This window comes from Scyliorhinus torazame, chromosome 22, assembly GCF_047496885.1.
Source record: "Scyliorhinus torazame isolate Kashiwa2021f chromosome 22, sScyTor2.1, whole genome shotgun sequence".
Classification (NCBI taxonomy): Eukaryota; Metazoa; Chordata; class Chondrichthyes; order Carcharhiniformes; family Scyliorhinidae; genus Scyliorhinus; species Scyliorhinus torazame.
The window spans coordinates 86,800,789-86,826,661 of NC_092728.1; the positions used below are offsets into that span (position 1 = coordinate 86,800,789).

The 25,873-nt window shown below is 40.6% G+C and overlaps 1 protein-coding gene across 4 annotated transcripts; it reads left to right on the plus strand.

Moving 5' to 3' along the window:
- The first annotated feature begins 3,704 nt into the window (after positions 1 to 3,704).
- Positions 3,705 to 21,560, plus strand: zbtb43 (zinc finger and BTB domain containing 43). Of its 4 annotated transcripts, none has more exons than XM_072488510.1 (4): positions 3,705 to 3,788; positions 6,300 to 6,456; positions 9,790 to 9,987; positions 12,015 to 21,560. In XM_072488510.1, the coding sequence occupies exons 3-4, from the start codon at positions 9,973 to 9,975 to the stop codon at positions 13,452 to 13,454; spliced, it is 1,455 nt and encodes a 484-aa protein (XP_072344611.1). In that variant the 5' UTR covers positions 3,705 to 3,788; positions 6,300 to 6,456; positions 9,790 to 9,972; the 3' UTR covers positions 13,455 to 21,560. The 4 variants fall into 4 exon arrangements, with proteins under 4 accessions (XP_072344611.1, XP_072344613.1, XP_072344610.1 ...); XM_072488509.1 differs by lacking the exon at positions 3,705 to 3,788 and adding an exon at positions 4,710 to 4,793; XM_072488511.1 differs by lacking the exon at positions 3,705 to 3,788 and having other exon boundaries at positions 6,100 to 6,456.
- Positions 21,561 to 25,873: the final 4,313 nt, after the last annotated feature.

Here is a 25,873-nt window from a genome sequence, read left to right on the forward strand (position 1 = left end):
TCATTTCAGAGCTGGAGGAATGCTTTCCAATGTTGTAATATTGGTTCTCCACGACTCCTTAAGAATGGAGGATTGGGCACATTGCCTTCAAATCGCATTGGAGCAGCATTGGAAGAGGTCTGGACACAGGTGGGGAAGGCAATATGTCACAAAGGAAACTAAAACTAAATAAATTACCAAATAAATGGTTTGTTTCTATATTCCTGCTATTTGAAAATATAGTGATTAGTATCCTGTGTCAGGTGGATGTACCTTTAAGAAATGGGTGTTTATCAAATAGCTGCAAGGATGTCAGTGTGTAGGTGGAGCTGGGCTGTCTGTCTTTCACTTTTGTTAGTGAGCTGACAGCTGCAGTGTGTTTTTGGTTTCGGTTTCAGAGATGGAGAGCTGCATTAAAAGCAAGCAGCTGTATAATGATCTCTCTCTCTACAAGCTAAGGAATGTCTCCAGATCATTAATGATTTCAAAGTAATACCTGTTTCTGTAGAGCATTTAAACCAGCTGTCTTTATTTTAAAAAGGATTTGACTTATGGATGTTGTTTGGGAAATTATTAAGGGTTACCTATAGAATATTGTATTTGGGAAAGTATCAGTGTTTGTAGTTGATAAGATGTTTACTGTGTGTTTATAAAATGTTAACTGGATTCATAGAATAAACATTGTTTTGTTTTAAACATGCTTTAGCTCTCTGTTGCACCACCTGTAAAGCGGGCCCTTGTGCTCCCCATAACCAAAATCTATTTAAAGTTGTGGGTCAGGTGAAGTCCATGATATACTTTGTGGTTCTCTAAACCCTGGCCCATAATACCTGTTACCTCTCAAATGACCATTTCCAATTTTCTCTAGTTGTCAATTCTTTGGCTGCTGGGCTAAATATGTTCAGTAGCCATCAAAGTGCATATTGTTTTTCAAGTACTTTTCACACATTTTAATATAAGTAGCAGCAGACAGAACCCTGATTCCTCCACAGCAGCTTGCTGAATATTTTAATGTCACTTCAGAATGTTTTGTAGTCTGTTTAGTTACACTTACTCATTCCAATAAATGTAAAACAAAATGTAATGGAAATGGTTTTGGTTGAGGCCTAAGGAGCATTCCTCCCCCAATAAGAAATACTTACCTTTTGAACCCCTCTAGAATGGTTTAGGAGATACTGATCGAGTTAGATGAATTAAAGAAGGCTTGTGTAAAGAATAAAAATTGGCATGGATTTGTTAGGCCAAATGGCAGTAAATTCTACGTTCAATTAAATCAGTGGTCTGATGTATGGCATAGGTTCACAATTTGCTTATTAATAGGAATACTTTCTGACTTGGAATGATGGCACTGGCCACAATTTAATAGGAACAGGTCAGTAAGTCAGATCTCACTCTTTTTGGAGCACCAGCCACCCTTCCTCTGTCATACAGGAGACTCAAAATCAACCCTTACCCACACGTTACCTCCTGTCCCTTCCCCAACCATGTGTTAATCTCCTGGGTCACGTTTTGCGTGTCCAGGAACATTCCTGGCATGGAGACTCCTGCACCAGCAGGGATGGTTGTCAAAACAAATTCTCATTGCCACTTGGCATGGTGGCACAGTGGTTAGCACTGTTGCCTCACAGCTTCAGGGACCCAGGTTCAATTCAGCCTCGGGTGATGTCTGTGTGGAGTTTGCACTTTCTCCTCGTGTATACGTAGGTTTCCTCCGGGTGCTCCGGTTTCCTCCCACAGTCCAAAGATGTACAGGTTAGGTGGATTGGCTATGCTAAATTGCCCCTTAGTGGGCGGCACGGTAGCACAGTGGGTAGCACTGTTGCTTCACAGCACCAGGGTCCCAGATTCGATTCCTGGTTTGGGTCACTGTCTGTGCGGAGTCTGCATGTTCTTCCTGTGTCTGTGTGGGTTTCCTCCTGGTGCTCCAGTTTCCTCCCACTAGTACCCAAAGACGTGCTGTTAGGTAATTTGGACATTCTGATTTCTCCCTCTGTGTACCTAGGCGACTAGGGGTTTTTCACAGTAACATCATTGCCATGTTAATGAAGCCTACTTGTGACAATAAAGATTATTATAAAAAAGGATAGGTGCGATAATCGGGTTATGGGGATAGGGTGGAGGAGTGGGCTTAAGTAGGATTGTCCTTCCAGACTTGATGGCCGAATGGCCTCCTTCTGCACTGTAAATTCTATTCCTTAAAATCACTCCATTGGACAAATGGTTAGGTACCTTTCCACTATCCCCTTCATTGTCTCGCTGTCCATTTTGATACATTACACCTCAAATGCAAGTAGTTGTTAACAGCAGAGAGTTCACCCTCATGGCCCACAATTAACACCACTAAAACAGATTATCACATCATGGTTGGTGAAACCTTGCAGTGCGCGGTTGAGCTGCTGTGTTTCCTGCAACACCGAATTAATCTTCATTGACTGTAAAATGCTTTTGGATGTTCTGAGGACCTTTTATCAGTCCTCATTCTGAGGATTGGTTGCACTATGAGCAATCTTTCTACACTGATTCCTATTCTCCGCTAACTTTGCTGCCTGTCCCATAGAGAGGCCAGTCATCGTTCTGATATTATCCATCCATGCCATCTTGGGTCTTCCTTGTGCACATTTTTCTGGGTGTTTTGTCTCACATGACCTCTTTTTCCAAACGCTCCCTTCCTCTTTGCATGACCTGCAAAATAAAATGTGAAATCACGGAAGGTGCTATATAAATGCAGGTTCTTTTACTAATGCATGTGAAAAGTGACAGGTCCCATGGCTGTGTATTTTATTCACTACAAAGGGAATGTGTTTGACTAGCTAGATAACTATGAAGAATACATATACATAAAGCATACATATATGTACACATATGCAATGAATGCTTTTTAAAAATTAATTCATGGGATGTGGGTGTCACTGATAGGCATGCATTTATTTCCTATCCCTAATTGCTCTTCAACTGAGTAGTTTGCTGTATAATTACAGAGGGCATTTTAAGAGTCAACCCCATTGTGTGTGTATATATATATACATGTGTGTGTAATATGTCATAACCCCCCATCCCTCCCCTCCCCACCACCCCCCACCCCAGCTCACAGGGAAACCATAATCGGGCTGGTGGAATATGAGCTTCCCCGGTACTGGGGCTCGTAAGACTGAGCATAACATAGGGTGGCACGATAGCGCAGTGGCTAGCATTGTTGCTTCACAGCGCCAAGGTCCCAGGTTTGATTCCCGGCTTGGGTCACTGTCTGTGCGGAGTCTGCACGTTCTCCCTGTATCGTCGTGGGTTTCCTCCTGGTTCTCCGCTTTCCTCCAAGTACCGAAAGACGTGCTGTAATTTGGACATTGAGTTCTCCCTCTGCGTACCTGAACAGGCGCCGCAGTGTGGGCTTTTCACAGTAACTTCATTGCAGTGCTAATGTAAGCCTATTTGCGACAATGATAAAGATTATTCTGAAAGCCGGCCCTAGCAGGAACCGTTATACTGGTTGTCTCAACGAGGAACTGCGGAGTGTAAATCGTTCGTACCGCGAGCAGGCTTGATGTCGTGGTGAATAAATTCTTTGTCATTCATACCGCTGGCTTGCTGGTCTTTAAACTATTTGGCGCGACATATATATATTGTGATACGACACATGAAAGACACCTGAGTGGGTTGGAATCAGTGTGCCAGGGCTCGACGCGCATGCGCGGAGCTCCGTCCCGTCCGTTTGTTTACACGGGCTGCGTGCGGCCGCGGTCACGTGAGTGTGTGACGTAGACTGGGGGTTGGGCCCTGACGATGCGAGCTCTCAGGTGAAGGGAAGCTGATAGGTAGGCGAGAGGCGGCGACGGGCAGCGCCCGCTCACTGCCCGTTCGGACGCGCGCTCCCACGAATAAAGGCGGCGGCAGTGAACTTGTTTGAGCGGGCTGTTATTTTGATTTCTTCCCCCGCTCCTCCTCCCCTGGTTTGTCGCCGGGCAGGACCTCCCCGCTTTGTCCCGTCCTCCCTCGGCCCGGCTGACGTGAGGTTGCGAAGGCCTCTCGCGCGCGCGAGAGGGGATTGGGGGGGGGGAGAGGAGGCGGTTGTTGACGTCTCGTGTATGTGTGGGGTGGAGGGGGCGGGCACATTGCTGTGATTGGCCGAGCCCCCCGATGATTGGCAGGCGGCGCGCTCGAGCTCTTCGGACGTTGTTGCCAACGATGGGCGGGGCGGCCTGATTGACGGGCGACCGGCCAATCGGGTCTGGAGCTGGGCGGGCAGGCTGCTTGCAGCCTGGAATGGGCGGGGCTTGATTTCCCAGTGAAGTCCAACCTCCTGGGCTGGAGAAAGAAAGTAATAATCATTTTTATTCGTGTCGCAAGTAGGCTTACATTGACACTGGAATGACATTACTGTGAAAATCGCCACACTCTGGCGCCTGTTTGGGTCCACAGGGATAATTCAGAACATCCAATTCACAAGGGATGGATATAGCTGTACCCAATAAGTTAACGTTCAATTAATTCCATGCCCTGTTTTCTTAAAATCAGTTAACCTTATTTGTTAAAAATGCAATTCTTGAGAAATTTACAAGAATTTATTGATTTGCTTGTCATCCGATTTATAATTTGATTATCTTCGAGCCACAAGCCCAACAAATAAATTCCCGTTCTGCAAATTTCCCCAACTATAAGTTTGTTATCATTTTGCAGCTAGAGATTTGAATCTTAGAAGTAGGGTTGTTTTCCAAAACTTGAACCACTTTGAAATCACCTTGAATTATAATTAGCAAATTCATCTTGATTATGGAGGTTTTGCAATGAAATTTCATGAAACACCTATTCATAGTCCCTTGGTAAGTCACCTCCCAAATGGCTGACTTTCACAGTGCCTTCTCGATTACCTATTTCATGAGGATGTAATGTAGTACATGTTAATTGTAAAATTCCTTCTTTTGTTGACGAGTGGTTCTTAAGTTATTTAATCCATTATATATTCCACATAGATCAAACTTCCACCAATTTACAGTCAATTATTAATCACATTTATTAAGTGTCTGAATATTGTATAATGATCCATCTCACTGTGCTGTTAAGCTATGTCACTTCGCCTTTTGGTGGCACAACAGCAGTCTTCAGACTTGCCCAGTTGTAGATTTGATTATTATTTAAAATAAATTAGTGAAAGATTTCAATTTATAAAGAAAATATTTACAATTTTTCTACACTTAACACAGAAGAAACTGTCCATTTTACTTTGTGTAAATTGAGAACAAAGGGAAATGTAGTTGAAATTGTGACGTAATATTCTGATCATTAATACTGAATCATTTAGAGTGAAGAGCAGGACTAGGGCAGACCACCACAGTGCTGTGAATGTTAATTATAGAATTTTGATTGCATTCTCCAAGTACTGCAGCCTAACAATTTTTGTGACCTTAACCAAAAATCTGCTTTAACTTAATATTTTAAGTTTAAACCCCATTTAACTTTCCAGCTAAAGATTTAGAAAGTTGATTTTTGTATGTGGACAAGTGAAATTTAATTATTGCAAAGTGGATTGAGTCGAAGAGCTTAACTGTAAAGCCAATGCATTTTTAAAAAATCATATTGCTATTCTGCTTAATTATTGTGGTTAATTCTTGTTCCCTAAATAGTCTTGTTCATTATGACAGAACTGCTCACCACCATCGCCTTCTGAGGGTAGCAAAGAATAGGAGCATAGTACTTAAGAGATTTTTTTAAAAGACCTTGAACCACCTAGCTCTCCTCCTTTCACTCTGGTTATCATATGATACAATAGTAATGAAGTTGGTGATTAATCATAGCAATGAATCTCTATTGCTCAAACTACAACAGACACAGACATGACACAACCCCAGTGGTCAAGATCTTTGAGAACTGTGGGTCTAAAGTTACCTTCTTACCAAGCATTCTACACTTACTACAGATTGTACCTCTAATACTTGTATACTCTATCACAAAATGTCATTTTCTGAAATAGATCTATTGATTATTGATTGAATAATTTAATACTACAGATCCTATCTCTAATTACTTATATACTGTATCACAAAATGTCATTTTCTGAAATAAATCTATTGATTATTAATTGAATAATTTAATACTAACTATTCCACCATCTCTACAGAATCTGTTCCATTGATTGACCAATTACTCACACAGTTAGTTTCGAATTTAATTCCCTTTCAAGCTCAGGTCGTGTCCTCTGGTTTAACTTTTTGGACATGGGGAAATTACTCATTGTGGCCTATATTACCTAACCTGTTTTTGTAGAATCCTAAACTCAGATGTTACATGCTTAATTTACACAATTAATCCCTCTCGTTCAAACCCTCCAGGTGCCCCGCAATCGCTCTTTGCTCTCATCATCCTTTCAGTACTGTGGGAAGCAGAGCTGTACAGAGTACTCGCAATGTGGTTGCAACATCCATTGCAATCAACAGATATACAGTTTTCCAATGATAAACAGTTGAATTATACTCCAGTTCTAACGTGGTAAATTCTTGCTTATTATATGTCAACACAAATTGCTTGGATGCCAATTTCAGAAAAAATAAGTTTGTAATATGTGTTTAGCTAAAATTGTCCAGCTTTAATGTTGGAAATCCAATAAGCTGATAGATTTTGCATTCAGTTCTTAGCTGGTGTGAATAAAGAGTTTCAGTGCATTTGTGTGGAATTTTTCCACAGCTTAGATTCCTTGTCCTGGAATGATTGGAGATGGTGCAGAACCTAACAAGGTATTGAGGTGAATCATCTGTATAGAAATGCACTGTACTGGTTGATTGTACTTCAAGAGATTTGCATTTTGATGAACAGTTTGATGAACATGGAGGCATATTGTTGGCAGTGTTTAGTATTTTTTACATTTTGTGAGCTACATGCAGTTTCCTTTACCAGCACTGTTACTCAGCTTCACAAAACAACGTGTCATGATGCTCTGTGCCATCTCAAGCATTAAGTTATTTGGATTGATTTGCTATTTAAAGCCACTGTCTGTTTCCATTTTCAACAGTAAAACATTATTTCACATTATTATCACTGCTGACATGTAACAGTTTACAGTACTCTAAACCATGTCTGTTGGGGATACTTGGACCATGGGGAAATTGGCCAAATTAAAATGAGGAAATTGGCTAAATTAAAATGACAAATGATATATTATCAAAAAATCATATTATTTGTGTTGCAGCTATTGGAAGAGATGTTTTATCTTTTAAAGACCAAGGTGAAGTGATAAAGCTCAAGAGTGCAGGAACCAATAAAGTAAAATTTGAAGGACCACAAATTAATCATAGGGTGACATCAAGCTTGAGGATTATGTATAGCATGGATGGACTGAGCTGCGAGTTCTAGTTTCAAGTTCTGAAAAGAAAGTGTTTGAGCAGGATCCTTTACAATGTTTCTTGAATTAAGTGCAATGCAGATGTCGGGTTGAAGATCAGCATTTAGAACCAAGGGTGAGTGGATAGGACAGTTTATTTAGAGCTTATAATAAATGAGGAAATTAGAGATTCAGGGGAACATTGGCCTTCCTGGAGTATCAATAAAACAGAAAGATCCTGACAGTGATAGAGCTATCCATGAGATTCTGATTGCTTGTCGGAGATCTAGATTTTTGTTGTATTCTGTTGACAAGTGCAAAAGTGTACTTGGAACATCCTCTGCAATGGAGAATTTAAAATTGATAAAGTTAGAAAAAGGCACTCTTTCACCAATCGTTTCAAAAACATATTTGAATTTGAAGTTTAAGTGCTGTTTATTTGAATCACACAAAAATTAACACATTTAGAGCCAATTTCTGTTTGGGATTGCTAATAAAAATCCTTCATAGACATTGAAAATTGAATCAGAACTGATTTTTAAAATAAATTTAGAGTATTCAATTCATTTTTTTCCAATTAAGGGGCAATTTGGCGTGGCCAATCCACCTATCCTGCACATCTTTGAGTTGTAGGGGCGAAACCCATGCAAACACGGGGAGAATGTGCAAACTCCACATGGACAGTGAACCAGAGCCGGGATTGAACCTGGGACATGGCGCCGTGAGGCAGCAGTGCTAACCAATGCGCCACTGTGCTGCCACTCAGAACAGATGTTTGACTGAGCTATTCAAAATGCATGTCGCTAAAAGCTACTGAAATCCAAAGAGTTCAGAGACCATCCATAGGTATTAAAACACCATAGGTATTAAAACATTGAATACTGGTGATAAAGTGAAGTGAGTAATTCTATTTTGGGTGAGCTAGATGAAAGCAAATAATTCTAAATTAAAACCAAATGTTGGAAATACTCAGCAAGTCGGGTAGCATCTATGGAGAGTGAAAGAGTCTATGGAGAGTTAATATTTCAGGTCAGTTTACTCTCAAGCAAGTACAGAGCTGGAGAAAAGTTGGAGGAGAGGTTGGGCACAGGGAAGGAACTGGGGAGGGGCGGCGGTGGTGGGGGGGAGGTTTTTTTTTAATCTGTGATGAGATGGAGGACAGAAGTTATCAAATGGCAAAAGGGTGGAGATAATGGAACAGGTTGAGAAACCAAAGATGAATCCACATAAAATATAAATGATTATAACTGAATATCAGAGGGGTAGGGAAACACAGAAAATTTTGCAAAATCTGGTTGCTATGGCCCAGGAACATGACTGAAGAAATGCAGCTCGATACCAGGAGTGTGAACCATTCCTTCAACCATGTATTGACAGCAGATCCCTACCCCAAACACCAACCCAAACATTCTCCACTCCTGGTGACCTTGGTTAAGACATTCCCCACGAGCAGCACCTGCTTGCTGTTCAAATGATCTGAAATTTTAAGCCTATAGCATGCTAATTAGATAAATGTGGAATGATCCCTCAAACTTGTGTATAGCTTCATTAGAATGGTCAGGAAGTCAAGAACAGAGATGTCAGAGTGGAGTGGGTTGGAGAATTAGTGACCAGTGGCCAGAAGCTCCGGGCTAGAAAAATAGACGGTGTTCAGCAAAGTTATCACCCAATCTGCATTTTGTATCCCCAGTGTACAGGAGACTACTGAACATCATAAGTACCAAATGCAATATGATATGCTGTACGGGTAAATCACTATTTCATCCAGCAGGAATGTTCGAGACCCTGAACAGTGGGAAGGGAGGAAGTGAAAGGGCAGAGATTGCAACTTCTGCAGATGAATATGAAGATGCTGAGGATAGGGAAGAGTTGGCGGTGAGGAAGAGTGGACCAGAGTGTCATAGGAAGAATAATGTATTTTGGGGTAGGGGGCTATAAACGGGACCATTTCTAGTTTACTATCTTTTGTGCCATTGAACCAATATCAATAAATGAAAAATATTGAGAAAGATGAATTCATTCTAAATATATTCAGCATAGATCAATTCTAGAAATGAGAATTTCAATCTGTATCATTTTAAAATTGAAAAATAAATGTTGTGAATGCCAAAACTCAAACATCTGGTCTGTACTAAATGACAGCTATATTGAGGCTGTCAGCCAGCTAATGAAAAACTGGAACGCTGCAGTAGAGGTGTAACGAACTATCACTCTGAGCATTAATGTTCATGTTCACGTGTGTGAGCATTTGGATAGTGCAGAGTTGAAATTTATCTTTTTGAAATTATTGCAGCTCAAAATTTAAACCAGTGTTTTAATTCCAGTTCTACACCTTCAGATTTCACCTCACATGGATTGGTTCCTTAATGATTTATCTGCCCAATAGTCCATAGGAAACCATGTATAATAATTTTGCATAAACATTTGAATGATTTTGTTGTAATATCTTGAGTGGAAAGTACCTACAAGCAAATGACATGAAAATATTCTTTTGAATTGGGCAGGATTGGATCTCTGCCAGCCTTTATATATTGGACTGTCAATTCTCATGCTGGCCAAGAAAATGCATAAGAAATGTGAAAGTAAAATCTGCATTGAAAAATAATTAATTGGGGAAAGCATTTTGAAGTGGAAAGTAGTGTTCATGACATAGCATTCCTACATATGCATAATCCTGCGTGAGTGGGATGGAACAAATCGAGGTGAGATCCTTACTGAAAGATTAATTATGTGAGCACAGGTTTGTTCAACTCGGTTTCAGTTTGATATCATTGATTGTTAAATTGATTGTGTAGACAAATATATAAGTGCTATAAAGTTCATGATATTTAGTGCCCCCAATTTCTAATTATGAACCACTCTGATTTTAAAAACTAAAAACAAGCAAATAGAAATGATTACTTCAATCAGACGCAGCTTTCTACTCATCTCATTTTTTATCTCTGAACCGAGGGATTAACCCTGAAAAGTGTGAGGAGGTAGACTTTGGAAGGAGTAATTTAACAAGGAAGTAAATTATGAAAGGTCTGACACGGAAGTTCCGGAGAACAAAGGGACCTTGGTGTGTTTGTCCATAGATCTCTGAAGGCAGAAGGGCAGGTTAATAGGGTGGTGAAAAAAACATATAGGACACTCACTTTTAGCAATCGGGGCATAGACTACAAAAGAAGGGAGGTCGTGATTGAGCTGTATAGAACTTTGGTGAGGACGCAGCTGGAGTACTATGTGCAATTCTGGTCACCATATTACAGGAAGGATGTAATTGCACTGGAGAGAAGATTCACCAGAAAGTTGCCTGGGATGGAATATTTAAGTTCTAAACCGAGGTTGGATTGGCTTGTGTTGTTTTCTCTGGAGCAGAGAAGACTGGGGATGACCCAATTGAGGTTATGAGGGGCCAGGACAGGGTGGATAGGGAGCAGCTGTTCCCTTTAGTTGAAGGGTCAGTTACGAGGGGACACAAGTTCAAAGTGAAGGGTGGGAGGTTATGGGGGGATTTGAGGGAAAACATTTTTACCCAGAGAGTGGTGACGGTCTGGAATGCACTGCCTGGGAGGGTGGTAGAGGCGGGTTGCCTCACTTCCTTTAAAAAAGTTCCTGGATGAGTACTTGGCACACCATAACATTCAAGGCCAAGTGCTGGCAAGTGGGATTAGGTGAGCAGGTCAGGGCCTTTCATGCATCGGTGCCGACTCGATGGGTCGCAGGGCCTCTTCTGCACTTAGTATGAAAATGAAAAATAAAAATCACTTATTGTCACGAGTAGACATCAATGAAGTTACTGTGAAAAGCCCCTAGTCGCCACATTCCGGCGCCTGTTCGGGGGGGAATTGAACCGTGCTGCTGGCCTGCCTTGGTCTGCTTTAAAAGCCAGCGATTTAGCCCAGTGAGCTAAACCTATTCTGTGATTACTGTAAGTTGCACGGCAATATCAACATGAGGAGAGGCCTTTATAAGATGGGAATGTGGTTTATACTTATGATTTTACAATGTGTATGCAGCCAGATCATAAATCTTTCCATTTGTTAAAAAGTTTCTCTGTTAAGTAATGTTGTCTTTATTTCTAAAAATGAATTATAATTACATATATTTTCATTATTTAAGTGCATTATATGATTTATTTCTGCTATTTCCATAGAATCCCTACAGTGCAAAAGAAGGCCATTCGGCCCATCAAGTCGGCACTGACCCTCCGAAAGAACACTCTACATAGGCCCACTCCACTGCCCATCCCCGATCATGGCCAATCCACCTAACCTGCAAATTGTTGGACTGTGGGAGGAAACCAAAGCATCCGGAGAAAACCCACGCAAACACTGGGAGAGCGTGCAAACTCCACACAGACAGTCACCCAAGGCTGGGTCCCTGGCACTGTGAGGCAGCAGTGCTAGCCATTGTGCCACCATGCTGCCCTGGCGTCCTTCCCACATGGAGTCCTTTACCCCTTCACCTATCACTACAGAATTTTGCAATGGGAGGAAGTAAACACAAATATGGTTTTCAAAGCTCGCAGGAAAGATTTGAATTGTAGACTCTTTGATTTGATCTGTGCTTCTAATGATCTAAGACTTTATTTCTAAACTTCAGCTAGAGAGCAAATAGTATATTTAAACAAATAGTTTCTGAGGAGAGAGGAATACATTTTTCAGAATGACCCTTTAATTATCAGCATTACATTAGCATTTTCCAAAATCATTTTAACATATTTATTATCTTATGTTTTGAACAGTACATGCTTTCATCCACGATGGATCTATCAACTAATTATTTTCATGTGGAGTTCCCAAATTTTACGAATACTCTACTACAGAAGTTAAACCAACAGCGTCAAGAGGGACAGTTATGCGACATTGCTATTCAAGTTCAGGGCCATTTATTCAGGGCCCATAAGGCTGTCCTCGCTGCCACTTCACCTTATTTTTGTGATCAGGTACTACTGAAGAATAGTAATCGAATCCTTTTACCTGACATAATGAATCCAAAGGCATTTGAAAATGTTTTGTTGTTTTGCTACACAGGGAAACTTGTGCTGCCAGCCACTGACATTGTCAGTTACTTAACAGTGGCAAGCTTTCTTCAAATGTGGCATGTTGTAGATAAATGTACAGAGCTTTTAAAAGTGCGTCCAGCAGTTCATTTTCAGAAGTCTAATCACTTGAATGACCATCAGTCACCCAGCAGCAGCAATTTTAATGGTTCAGTAGAACCTTCAGAGGTTGGAGCTATGGGGCAACCTGAGTTTCATAAAACTGTGAACGGGGATTCAAAGGCTGAGGAAAATGGTGAAGGGAGTCCCAAAGAGGATGACATGTCGCCGCCCCAATTAATGGATCATGACAACCTTCCTAGCAATTCTTCCGGAGAACATGATCATTTAAGTACGGAAATGAACAGCCAGGATGGTGAAGAAGGAGCAAGTGATACAGCAGAGTATCCATACAGCAGGCCGATCTATAGTCAACCTAGTATAATGCCTCACAAACGGTGGGTGTATGTGAAACAGGAAAAATTTGAACAAGATTATGGTGACGGAACGATTCACCCTACTGCTGAAGAGCAACGTGTCTCTGAATCAGAAAATATTACTCAGGCTGAACCAGTAATACAATCTTCTAGCATTGATGACAGCTTTAATATTGTCGCTGCCAAAACCCAGGAGATATTTAAAGAAGGTCGTGAACATAGTTCTTACGATGAACAGGCCGATTACTATGGTTCATCAGTGGATGAATTTTCAGCTGATCGAGGAGATATAAATGTCACTGGGCATCATCAGGACCCTTTAACAGCTGCTGAAATGCAGGTGAATCGGTTGCCAGGGTACGGCATTGAACCTGAACTAGGAACGGGTGTCAGCGAAAAGACCACTCAATCTGGCTTCACTGCTGTTGTTTACAAACTTTATCCTTGCCAATGTGGCAAAAACTTTACACACAAGAGTCAGCGAGATCGGCATATGAGCATGCATCTTGGTCTTCGGCCTTACGGCTGTGGTGTTTGTGGTAAGAAATTTAAAATGAAGCACCATCTTGTCGGCCACATGAAGATTCACACTGGCATTAAACCGTATGAGTGCCATATTTGCGGTAAGAAATTCATGTGGCGAGACAGTTTCCATCGTCATGTGACGTCATGCACTAAGCTGTATCAGATACCTGATGTCCGCTGACAGATCATCTGGGCCAACTGGCTCAGTGAAATTATATATGGTACTTGATGTAGTGAAGATGTTTTAAGTGCTTTTGACTCATCCAGTGGTGTTCTCATATCCAGTAGAAAATCAGCAGTCTCAATAGTGACAGCCTGGCAGTCTGTTAGAGATGTGTTGTTGCCATGACAGCACTTGTTTAACCAAAATCAATTTCCAGTAGTGTTACACTTAAATATTGCACAATTATATATGTGACTCTTGGTGAATAGGAATGAAGAGTTGAGCCTTACAAATATATTTAAATTAATGGAAAGAAGGTAAAGCAAAACCCAAGAATAGATTTTGAATGGTATTTTGCTAATGTGTTGTACGCCCAATTGCACATCAATACTGTTGAGTTTAGACTGGGAGTGCTATGTGTAGAAATGCTGTTCAACTTGCAAAGACAGTTCTGTGTAACAGGGAGTTTTGTGGCAGCAGTTTAATCACTTGCACGAAAACCAAAAGTGAAAATCAACTACAATCATTTTGATCTTGCTGAGAGCCAGCATGAACATAACAAGTCGAATAGCCTGCTTCTGTGTTGTAACCATTCTATGATTTTTCTCCTCAAAGGCTGAAAAGGGCACTTTAGTGGCAATTTCATTTAAATTGCTGTGTTCTTGAGTTTGATTCTCAAAACAATTATATCTGGGCCTTGAGGATTAACAGTTAGTTCAGACCCTTACTGTTAATTGGCTCCAAATGTTTTTTATATAAATAAGCTACAGGTCAGTTTGCAAAAGGCACAGAAATGCAAAATACAACAGTCATTCAAACTTCTGAAATCTTTTAGCCAGATTTTTTATTTGAGACATTGGATGATGAAAACAACCATTCAGGAAACTTTTTGAGTAACATTGGAATATTTACACGTTTTTCTTGGTAGCTTTGCAGTACGTGATACATTAGTCTCAGTTGATACTGGCTTTGAATAACTAAATGTGCAGCAAGTTGAGAATAACAAAAGGTAGTTGACCGATCGTATTTTATTCATTTACATACTGTATATAATTCGCAGTTATTTTATCTTGAGCAGGGTAAATGTTGAGAACAAGTATTAGATAATGATTGAGTTATAAGTCAGTCTTATTGCTGATTTAAATAACTAATTATTGGATAAGTAAAAGATTCCCTTTAACAGAACATTACTCATAACAGACCTTTGGACTTGAAACCATGACACAATAATAAGACAACGCTTTTGGGAAAAACTAATAAGACAGAAAATTCCTTCCTAGCAACTCCAAAACCTAAAGTGCAGCTTTCAATGGAGCAGCTTTATGGTCCCATTGATAGAATTTTAATAATTTGAAAATGTGCACAGGAATTATCTGCAGTTAATTGTTTTCTTGAAAATGTCCAATGTTGTCCTGCTATAAGTAAAATACTTGAATAATACATACCCATTCCAATTTTTCATTATTGTAGTTAGACAATAGGACTAAAGGGAGCTTGGGGAGTTTAAGTCTACCCCTTTTTTAAAAGAAAGGCTGCAAAAACGGTTGACTTGTTAATTTGCAACAATTGAAGCAATAGTTTAGCTGTAATCCACCTTGACTCTGATGTGATGTGATTAATGTAAATTGTAGTAAAACCCTTTTAAATAATTTTTTTTTTTGGTGGTCATGGCCTCTGACGCCTGATTGCGGCTGCAAAAAAAGCCTGTAAAAGGTAGGTGCAGTTTTTTTTGTTGAAAGACTGTCTCTTCAATAATTAGGATCATCCTGCATCAATAATTGGGATCACGGTATATTAATAATCAGGATTCTATTACATTAATAATCAGAATCCTGTTGCATCAATAATGAGGATCCTTTTACATCACTGCTCAGAGTCCTACTGTTAATGTAAGAATCAGAGGCAGCACGGTGGCACAGTGGGTTAGCCCTGATGCCTCACGGCGCCGAGGTCCCAGCTCACTGTCCGTTTGGAGTTTGCACATTCTCCCCATGTTTGCGTGGGTTTCACCCCCACAACCCAAAGATGTGCAGGGTACGTGGATTTGCCACACTAAATTGCCCCTTAATTGGAAAAAAGAATTAGGTACTCTAAATTTATTTTAAAAAAGAAAAAATATATAATAATCAGGATACAATTATACATTAGAACATAGAACATTACAGCGCAGTACAGGCCCTTCGGCCCTCGATATTGCGCCGACCTGTGAAACCACTCTGAAGCCCATCTACACTATTCCCTATCGTCCGTATGTCTATCCAATGACCATTTGAATGCCCTTAGTGTTGGCGAGTCCACTACTGTTGCAGGCAGGGCATTCCACGCCCTTACTACTCTCTGAGTAAAGAACCTACCTCTGACATCTGTCCTATATCTATCTCCCCTCAATTTAAAGCTATGTCCCCTCGTGCTAGACATCACCATCCGAGGAAAAAGGCTCTCACTGTCCACCCTATCCAATCCTCTGATCATCTTGCATGCCTCAATTAAGTCACCTCTTAACCTTCTTCTCTTTAACGAAAACAGTGTCAAGTCCCTCAGCCTTCCCTCATAAGATCTTCCCTCCATACCAGGCAACATTCTGGTAAATCTCCTCTGCACCCTTCCCAATGCTTCCACATCCTTCCTATAATGCGGCAACCAGAATTGCACGCAATACTCCAAATGCGGCCGCACCAGAGTTTTGTACAGCTGCAACATGACCTCATGGCTCCGAAACTCAATCCCTCTACCAATAAAAGCTAACACACCGTACGCCTTCTTAACAATCCTCTCAACCTGAGTGGCAACTTTCAGGGATCTATGTACATGGACACCGAGATCTCTCTGCTCATCCACACTAGCAAGAATCTTACCATTAGCCCAGTACTCTGTCTTCCTGTTATTCCTTCCAAAATGAATCACCTCACACTTTTCTGCATTAAACTCCATTTGCCACCTCTCAGCCCAGCGCTGCAGCTTATCTATGTCCCTCTGTAACTTGTAACATCCTTCCGCACTGTCCACAACTCCACCGACTTTAGTGTCATCTGCAAATTTACTCACCCATCCTTCTACGCCCTCCTCCAGGTCATTTATAAAAATGACAAACAGCAGTGGCCCCAAAACAGATCCTTGTGGTACACCACTAGTAACTGGACTCCAGTCTGAACATTTCCCATCAACCACCACCCTTTGTCTTCTTCCAGCTAGCCAAGTTCTGATCCAAACTGTTAAATCACCCTGAATCCCATGCCTCCGTATTTTCTGCAGTAGCCTACCGTGGGGAACCATATCAAACGCTTTACTGAAATCCATATACACCACATCAACTGCTTTACCCTCATCCACCTGTTTGGTCACCTTCTCAAAGAACTCAATAAGGTTTGTGAGGCACGACCTACCCTTCACAAAACCGTGTTGACTATCTCTAATCAAATTATTCCTTTCCAGATGATTATACATCCTATCTCTTATAAACCTTTCCAAGACTTTGTCCACAACAGAAGTAAGGCTCACTGATCTATAGTCACCGGGGTTGTCTCTACACCCCTTCTTGAACAAGGGGACAACATTTGCTATCCTCCAGTCTTCTGGCACTATTCCTGTAGACAAATATGACTTAAAGATCAAAGCCAAAGGCTCAGCAATCTCCTCCCTAGCTTCCCAGAGAATACTAGGATAAATCCCATCCGGCCCAGGGGACCTATCTATTTTTACACTTTCCAGAATTGCTAACACTTCCTCCTTATGAACCTCAAGCCCTTCTAGCCTAGTAGCCTGAATCTCAGTATACTCCTCAACAACATTGTCTTTTTACTGTGTGAATACTGACGAAAAATATTCATTTAGCACCTCTCCTATTTCCTCGGACTCCCCGCACAACTTTCCACTACTGTCCTTGACTGGCCCTACTAATACGCTGTTGAATACGCTGTTCATATTGCATTAAAAATCAGCTGCCAACAACTCTCGTAGCCCCCAGCTTTTCACTCTGGGTTTGCATGAAATCTGACACGTTAAAATGGGGTCACATTCGGAAAAAGGTTTGGGAAACATTCATTGCTCCAGGTTATTTAGCTCCAAAATGAGACACCCTTCGATGGGAATTTGGAACCAGATGGCAATCTGATATCTCAGCTTGAAAGGTCAGGTGTACTTCAGAATGTTTTTGTTGATGTGAATGGGCCTGTGTTTCACTGGGGGCTGGCTAATGTCAACCTAGCTGGACAAGCAGTAGCAAGCTTAACAGTTGCATCATTTTAGACAGCTCAAAGTTGAGGAATATTTTAATACAATTTGGAGGTCTAGATAACGTTAGAATAGAGTGTGCCTTCAGAGGAATGAACATGTATACCTATAATTGGTTCTTGCCTATTATTAAGAATCTAAACTGATTTGCTTTTTAAAAAATAATAATCCGTAGTTATTCACATTTAACATCTTAAGCAAATGTGAACTTGAAGGTGAAATAGTTACATGGTGTAAATGTTAACTTGTGATAGATTTTAAACTAGGCTTAAATTGGCAGTCTAGTGGAGAAAGCACCTGACATTTACATGCATTAATTTCAGTGGATATGAAAATTGGGTGGTTTCTCTAACGGGTGACCAATCCGTAATGCCAGTTTTATGGCTGGACAGAAAGTTTAAAATGTGCTCCATTGTGTTTAATTTATGGTCTGCCTTTCAGCCTCAGGTTATTGATATGTTTAAAAGTTGATTTCTTTAAGTACATATATAGGGATCAAATAAAAGATTAGTGATAAGAATGTGCTACGTCTGCCATGGATATATTTTCCAGTACCAGCAAATTTATCAATGTTACGCACACCTTGATTGATATAAACTGGAGTGAGGGAGAAAAGATCTGTTTGTGCCTTGACAATTAGAGAGAGACTGAAGTATTGTTTAATCTTTGCGATTTCCATTGTACATCCTTTCTGGTAACTAGTAATTCTGGAATAAAGCAAAGGGTACACCATAATGAGCTACAGGCCTGCCAACTTTATTTGAATTTATTTGACACCCTCTAATCCAGTGTAAGAAGCCCACAAACCTGCATGACTTAACTCCTTGAAAATAGAACTCTAAGAACAAAATGTCTAAGACATTTTATACCCCTATACCAGTATTAAAAATAATCAACCCCTGTCAAATTTCAGTAAAGATTGACTATTTGTAGTTGATTTATTTATTTTAATAGTCCACTTGTGAATAATAACTGAGTCTAGTAGTCATCTAAAAAGTGCCATATTAAAGATTACAATCCTACAGATTACTGGATATTTGGTGTCAGCGGTGTACAACTAAGTGATTTGTAAAATCATGAGACTGAATTCCCCTATTTTAAACAGGTTTCCAGTCGACCTGTTCAAACCTATTTTTATAATCACTCGCTCGCTATTACTGTTCACAGTAAAATTCCAGCAGATTGTCTTTACTTGGGGTTGATTGTGAGAAAGTACTAACTTGACTTTATATAAATTTTGCATATTTATTAAGTAGTCCCAGTACCTCCAATGTTGCAATATGCTGTCTCCACAGAGTAAATTGTAATAAGTACAGCAAGAGTAGAGAAGTAGGATAATAACAGTCATTTTGGCTGAGCAATCTAGCACCTGTAGACAATGCTCCAGATGGCCTGCTTCACATTTGAAACTTTATGGATGTATCACAAGTAACTAAACTGTTTTGAAATGAACAGTGTCCTTCATTATGGTAACCTGCACCTGATTGCACAAACATGTCTTAGATACAAAGTGTCTACTTGTCTAATTTAAGATATAATTCTCGTTTGATTTATGGTCTGTTCATTTCCACCATCTTTTGAAGGTTTTTCACGAGAGCAGGAATGCAACTTGATTCCTTATCTCTCTCCCATACAGCCACATATTCCCTATTCAGCAAGAAAAATTGTTTCGGATCACTGCTCACAATATGCTACCTTTCCGTAGTGGCTTTGTATATATCTATATCAAGTGCCATTGAAGTCATCACAAGGGATATATTAATGGAGCAATACCTGTGTGCAGTATGACAAATAATATTGAAAAATACTGGTTTGGAAGTACTATAATGTAACATGGAACAATACGAGTGACTACATTTCAGCTAAAACTTTGTAACAGCCCTTAAAATCAGTATTTTAAATCCACACTACTCTTATCATTTCCCATTATTAACCATTTTCATCCTTTTTGAAATAATCTAAAATTAAATGTTTTAAAGGTGGTAAGTAAATGTGCACTGATTATTTTATTAGATTACAGAGTTTTAGTTTATCAGATTTTAAAATTGATAGTTTATTATATCATAGAATAATATAAATTGATTTTAGACTTTTTATATATAATGAAATGAAACATTAAAACAGTCATTGTTTTTTGAGGCATAATTCACCAGATGCTAACAAAAGAATTTATATTGCAGAAATGTATAAAACATAATTTGAAGCATCATGACGGGGAAATGCAGTAGTTCTGGCAATAATGATACGCTCATCTTTGAGACATTCTCATATTACTGTCACTTCAAAAATGTGACTTTTTCTGTGATAAATATTCAGTGTAACTCCATACAGTTGAGTTTCCAACAGATATCTTGTCTATGTAAAGCCTATTCTATAAAACTATACTGTATGTTAAATTTTAATGCTACCAAATATCAGATGTAAAAGTTTCAAGTGCTAGCTACAACAAATTTAGGTTGTGTGAAATGGTATTTACTGTCGGTTTATGATGCCAAGTGGAATTCCAGTGAATTTAATGAGTTCCTCTCTATTGCACATCACTAGTTTGTCAGGTTTCCCATTGTGTTAAAGTATTGTTATTTATGTGTCAACACAGCTAAGCTTTGAATGTCGTGAGTTCAGATATCCACGAACAGTGCCATGCACATTTCTGGTGCTGGGCTTGGGTCATTATGAATGACTATGGGAATAAACCATGATGCCTAATCAAGGTACTGTGTAGAGAAATAAGCTCAGAACATACTGTTGCATGTTTGTTTCCTGAGTACTGTGCTATGTGTAAGAATATATCAAAACAATAGAGACTGAATAGAAGGTGGTAAATTAGGCTATTTGTTTCACAAATGCACCTTTCGTTATAGGTCCTGATTCTTTATTTTGATTAGCTGGTACAAAATGTAAATACACACAGCGTCAACCTGAATAAATAATTGCCATTTTTTGTTTGACTTCAAAGTTCAAATAACAAGTGTGAATCTTACATAATCCAAGCAGTATGATGAACAAAGAAATCTGTTTGTTTTTTTTTTGCTTTCTGTAGCATCCATGTTAATGAATGAGTAATGTTTATGTTTTCATCCTTCAAAGTGCTTTATTTCCTTGATGGTTTTCTTCTACATGTGAATTGGTAATGACGCTACTAATTTGGTACATGTTATAGAAGCTGAGGATTAAGTTAATCTTTTGCTTTTGAAAAGTCTATTTTGTCAGATAAAGCAAAGTCCTCAGCTAATGAACTTCCTTTAGAAGACAAAAATTCAAAACTTTTTAGCAATGAAATTTTCAATTACATAATTTAAGCCAATTGCAAAAACCATAAAGAAGCTATGTATTCAGGAAATTTTGACATGAAAAGACATCTTGTCATTTGACCTTCCTAGCAAATCGTGTAGCAAAGATTGCAATTTTTTGGAATGTTGCAGTTCTCCAGTTTTAGTATGCGTCAGAAAATGTTCAAAAAGACATATCAAATTGATATTGTGTTCTACTCCGGTTTAAAAATCAAGTGGATCACCACTACATGATTTTCTATGTTAGTTTAACCTATGTGGGTTAGGTTTTTGAATATAAATGATCACTAGCTTTCTGAACAATTGATATCAAAGTTGTTTATTAACTGTTAAATCACCAGTGTTCATGTTTTGTCCAATGTTATTTAAAAAGTGCTGTCAATGTGAATTTACACTGAAACTAACCACAGTAATGTCAGCTATTATGTGAATCTATTTTTCTTTTTGTGATTTAAACTACTCTTTCCATTCTAATAAGTATACAGTGTATGGATTGTTTATTTCAATTGCCAATGCTGTGGGTATTAACTTCTTCTCATAGAAGAAAACTGTGACTGTTTGTATAACTACATATAGTAAAATAAATGTAAACTGACTCAGATAATTTGCTTGCTGGTTTGTTCATTTTTTTTCCAAAACAGTCGGACTCCTTGCACGTAATGAGAGGCACTTAAAGTTGATTTTCTTTTGTTTGGGTTTGTGGTGAGATTACACAAATGTTAAATGCATAAATAGCAATGGTTACTTTTATTATAATCTTGAAATAAGTCTGCATGCCTTCTGTCCATCTTGCTGTATATCATCTGTCCATTAGCACTGCTGCCGCACAGCGCCGAGGACTCGGGATCGATCCCGACCCCGGGTCACTGTCCGTGTGGAGTTTGCACATTCTCCCCGCGTCTGCGTGGGTCTCACCCCCACAACCCAGGTGGATTGGCCATGCTAAACTACCCCTTAATTGGAGGTAGCCACACCCAAGGTGCAGGACAAAAGTGGCTGGGTTACAGTCAGGGGAAGGAAAAGGAACGGGCAGACAATGCAGGGATCCCTCGTGGCCATTCCCCTTCAAAACAAGTATACCGTTTTGGATGCTGTTGGGGGGGATGACCTACCGGGGTAAGGCCAGGTCTCTGTGGCTCAGAAGGGAAGGGGGGAGAATAGAAAAGCAATAGCGATAGGAGACTCAATGGTTAGGGGAACGGGTAGGAGATTCTGTGGTCACGAACAAGACTCCTGGAAGGTATGTTGCCTCCCGGGTGCCAGGGCCAGGGATGTCTCGGATCGAGTCTACAGGATTCTTAAGGGGGAGATGGAGCAACCAGAAGTCGTGGTGTACATAGGCACCAACGACATAGCGAAGAAAAGGGATGAGGATCTAAAAAGTGATTTTAGGGAGTTTGGTTGGAAGCTAAAGAGCAGAGTAGTAATCTCAGGATTGCTACCTGTGCCACGTGCAAGTGAGGCAAGGAACAGAGAGCAAGTGCAGCTGAACACGTAGCTACAGGGCTGGTGCAGGAGGGAAGGCTTCAGATATGTGGATCATTGGGATATCTTCTGGGGAAGGTGGGACCTGTACATGAAGGACGGATTGCACCTAAACTGGAGGGGCATCAATATCCTGGGTGGGAGGTTTGCTAGAACTCTTCGGGAGGGTTTAAACTAGTTTGGCAGGGGGATGGGAACCAGAGCAATGGATCAGAGGATCGAGCAGCTGTTGAACAGGTAGAAATAGTATGCAGTGAGCCTATCAGGAAGGATAGACAGTTGATAGAGCAAAGTTGCACTCAGTGGAATGGATTAAAGTGTGTCTTTTTCAATGCAAGGAGTGTCAGGAATAAGGGAGATGAACTTGGAGCATGGATCAGTACTTGGAACTACGATGTTGTGGCCATTACGGAGACATGGATTTCACAGGGGCAGGAATGGTTGTTAGATGTTCCGGGGTATAGATGTTTTCAGAAGAATAGGAAGGGAAAAGAGGAGGTAGCATGGCACTGTTAATTAGGGAATGCATCACAGCTACAGAAAAGGAGGTAGTTGAAGGTTTGTCTACTGAGTCAGTATGGGTGAAAGTCAGAAACAAGAAAGGAGCAGTCACTTTATTGGGAGTTTTCTATAGACCCCCCCAATAGCAGCAGAGAGATAGAGGAACACATTGGGCAGCAGACCTTGGAAAGGTGCAGAAGTAACAGAGTTGTTGTCATGGATGACTTAACCTTCCCTAATATTGACTGGAACCTCCTTACTGCAAATGGTTTGGATGGTGCAGATTTTGTCAGGTGTGTACAGGAAGGTTTCCTGACTCAATATGTAGATAGGCCGATTAGGGGCGAGGCCATATTGGATTTGGTGCTCGCCGACGAACCAGGTCAGGTGTCAGATGTCTCGGTGGGAGAGCATTTCGGTGACAGTGATCACAACTCCTTGACCTTTACCATAGTCATGGAGAGGGATAGGAACAGACAGTATGGGAAGGTATTTAATTGGGGGAGGGGAAATTATACTGCTATTAGACAGGAGCTGAGGAGCATAAAGTGGGAACATTTGTTCTTGGGGAAATGCACAACAGTAATGTGGGGGTTGTTTGAGGAGCACTTGCTGCGAGTGCTGGATAGTTTTGTCCCACTGAGACGAGGAAGGAATGCTAAGGTGAAGGAGCCTTGGATGACAGGAGAAGTGGAGCTTCTAGTCAAGAGGAAAAAGGAAGCTTACCTAAGGTTGAGGAAGCAAGGATCTGGCATGGCTCTAGAGGGTTACAAGGTAGCCAGGAAGGAACTCAAAAATGGACATAGGAGAGCTGGAAGGGGGCATGAAAAAGACCTGGTGTGAAGGATTAGGGAAAACCCCAAGGCATTCTACACTTATGTGAGAAATAAGAGGATGATCAGAGTGAGAGTAGGGCCGATCAGTGATAGTGGAGGGAACTTGTGCCTAGAGTCTGAGGAGATGGGGGAGGCCCTTAATTAATATTTTGCTTCAGTATTCAGGGAGGGACCTTGTTGCTCATGAGAACAGAGTTAATAGACTCAAACAGGTTGATATTAAGAAGGAGGATGTGCTGGAAATTTTGAAAAGCATCAGGATAGATAAGTCCCCTAGGCCTGACGGGATATACCCAAGGTTACTATGGGAAGCGAGGGAGGACTTTGTTGCGCCGTTGGTGATGATCTTTGCATCCTCACTCTCCACTGGAGTAGTACCGGATGATTGGAGAGAGGCGAATGTTGTTCCCCTGTTCAAGAAAGGGAATAGGGAAATCCCTGGGAATTACAAACCCATCAGTCTTATGTCTGTGGTGAGCAAAATATTGGAAAGGATTCTGAGACATAGGATTATTTAGAAAAACATAGTTAGATTAAAGGTAGTCAGCATAGCTTTGTGAGGGGCAGGTCATGCCTCACAAGCCTCATTGAATTCTTTGAGGATGTGACGAGACACATTGATGAAGGTCGGGCCGTGGACGTGGTGTATATGGATTTCAGTAAGGCATTTGATAAGGTTCCCCATGGTAGGTCCATTCAGAAAGTTAGGGGGCATGGGATACAGGGAAATTTGGCTGTCTGGATACAGAATAGGCTGGCCGAAAGAAGACAGCGAGTGGTAGTGGATGGAAAGTATTCCGCCTGGAGGTTGGTGACCAGTGGTGTCCCGCAGGGATCTGTTCTGGGACCTCTGCTCTTTGTGGTTTTTCTAAATTACTTGGAAGAGGAAGTGGAAGGGAGGGTTAGTAAGTTTGCCGATGACACGAAAGTTGGCGGAGTTGTAGATAGTGTTGAGGGCTGTTGCAGGTTACAACAGGACATTGACAGGATGCAGAGCTGGGCTGACAAGTGGCAGATGGAGTTCAACCTAGATAAATGTGAAGTGATTAATTTTGGAAGGTCAAATTTGAATGCTGAAGACAGGGTTAAAGGCAGGATTCTTTTAAGAGCCACGAGGTTTTGCTGCAGCTTTAGAAAACCCTAGTTAGACCACATTTGGAATATTGTGTCCAGTTCTGGTCGCCTCATTATAGGAAGGATGTGGATGCCTTGGAGAGGGTACAGAGGAGATTTGTCAGGATGCTGCCTGGAATGGAGGGCATGTCTTATGAAGAAAGATTGAGGGAGCTAGGGCTTTTCTCTCTGGAGTGAAGAAGGAAGAGGTGACTTGATAGAGATGTACAAGGTGATGAGAGGCATGGATAGCCAGAGACTTTTCGCCAGGGCGTAAATGGCTGTCACGAGGGGACATAGTTTTAAGGTGATTGGAGGAAGATATAGGGGAGATTTCAGAGGTAGGTTCTTTACACAGAGTGGTGGGTGCATGGAATGCACTGCCAGCAGAGGTGGTGGAGTCTGAGTCATTAGGGACATGTAAGCGACTCTTGGACAGGCACAGCAATAAATTGAAGGAGTGTAGGTTAGGTTGACCTTGGATTAGGATAAATGGTCGTCACAGCATCGTGGGCCGAAGGGCCTGTACTGTGCTGTACTGTTCTTAATTGGAAAAAAAGAATTGGGTACTCTAAATTTATTTATTTTTAAATTATTTCCATATGAAATGTGCAACCCATTGATAACATACATGTTTCTGTCCATGTCCAAGCTGTGAAGGCCCGCTGTAGTAGTCCACAGCAATATAAACCATGGTATTGAATTCCAAATATCAAGATTGCTTCTTTCAATTTATACATTTTTTGGCACTAAGATATAGAATGGGGAATGCCAGAAATAAAAGTTCTACTTGTGATCTTGTCAATTTGCAGGGAGGAAGGCTAATTTCCTTAAGCCCAATGTAAATGCAGCAACGTGAATCCACAGTTGTATACTGCTTTCCTATTGGTTAATTGGACAACGAGTTTGGAATTGATGCTATATATACATTGAAACTTTGTTCTGATTTCCACTCTTACCACTGTACATAGCTGCATTATTG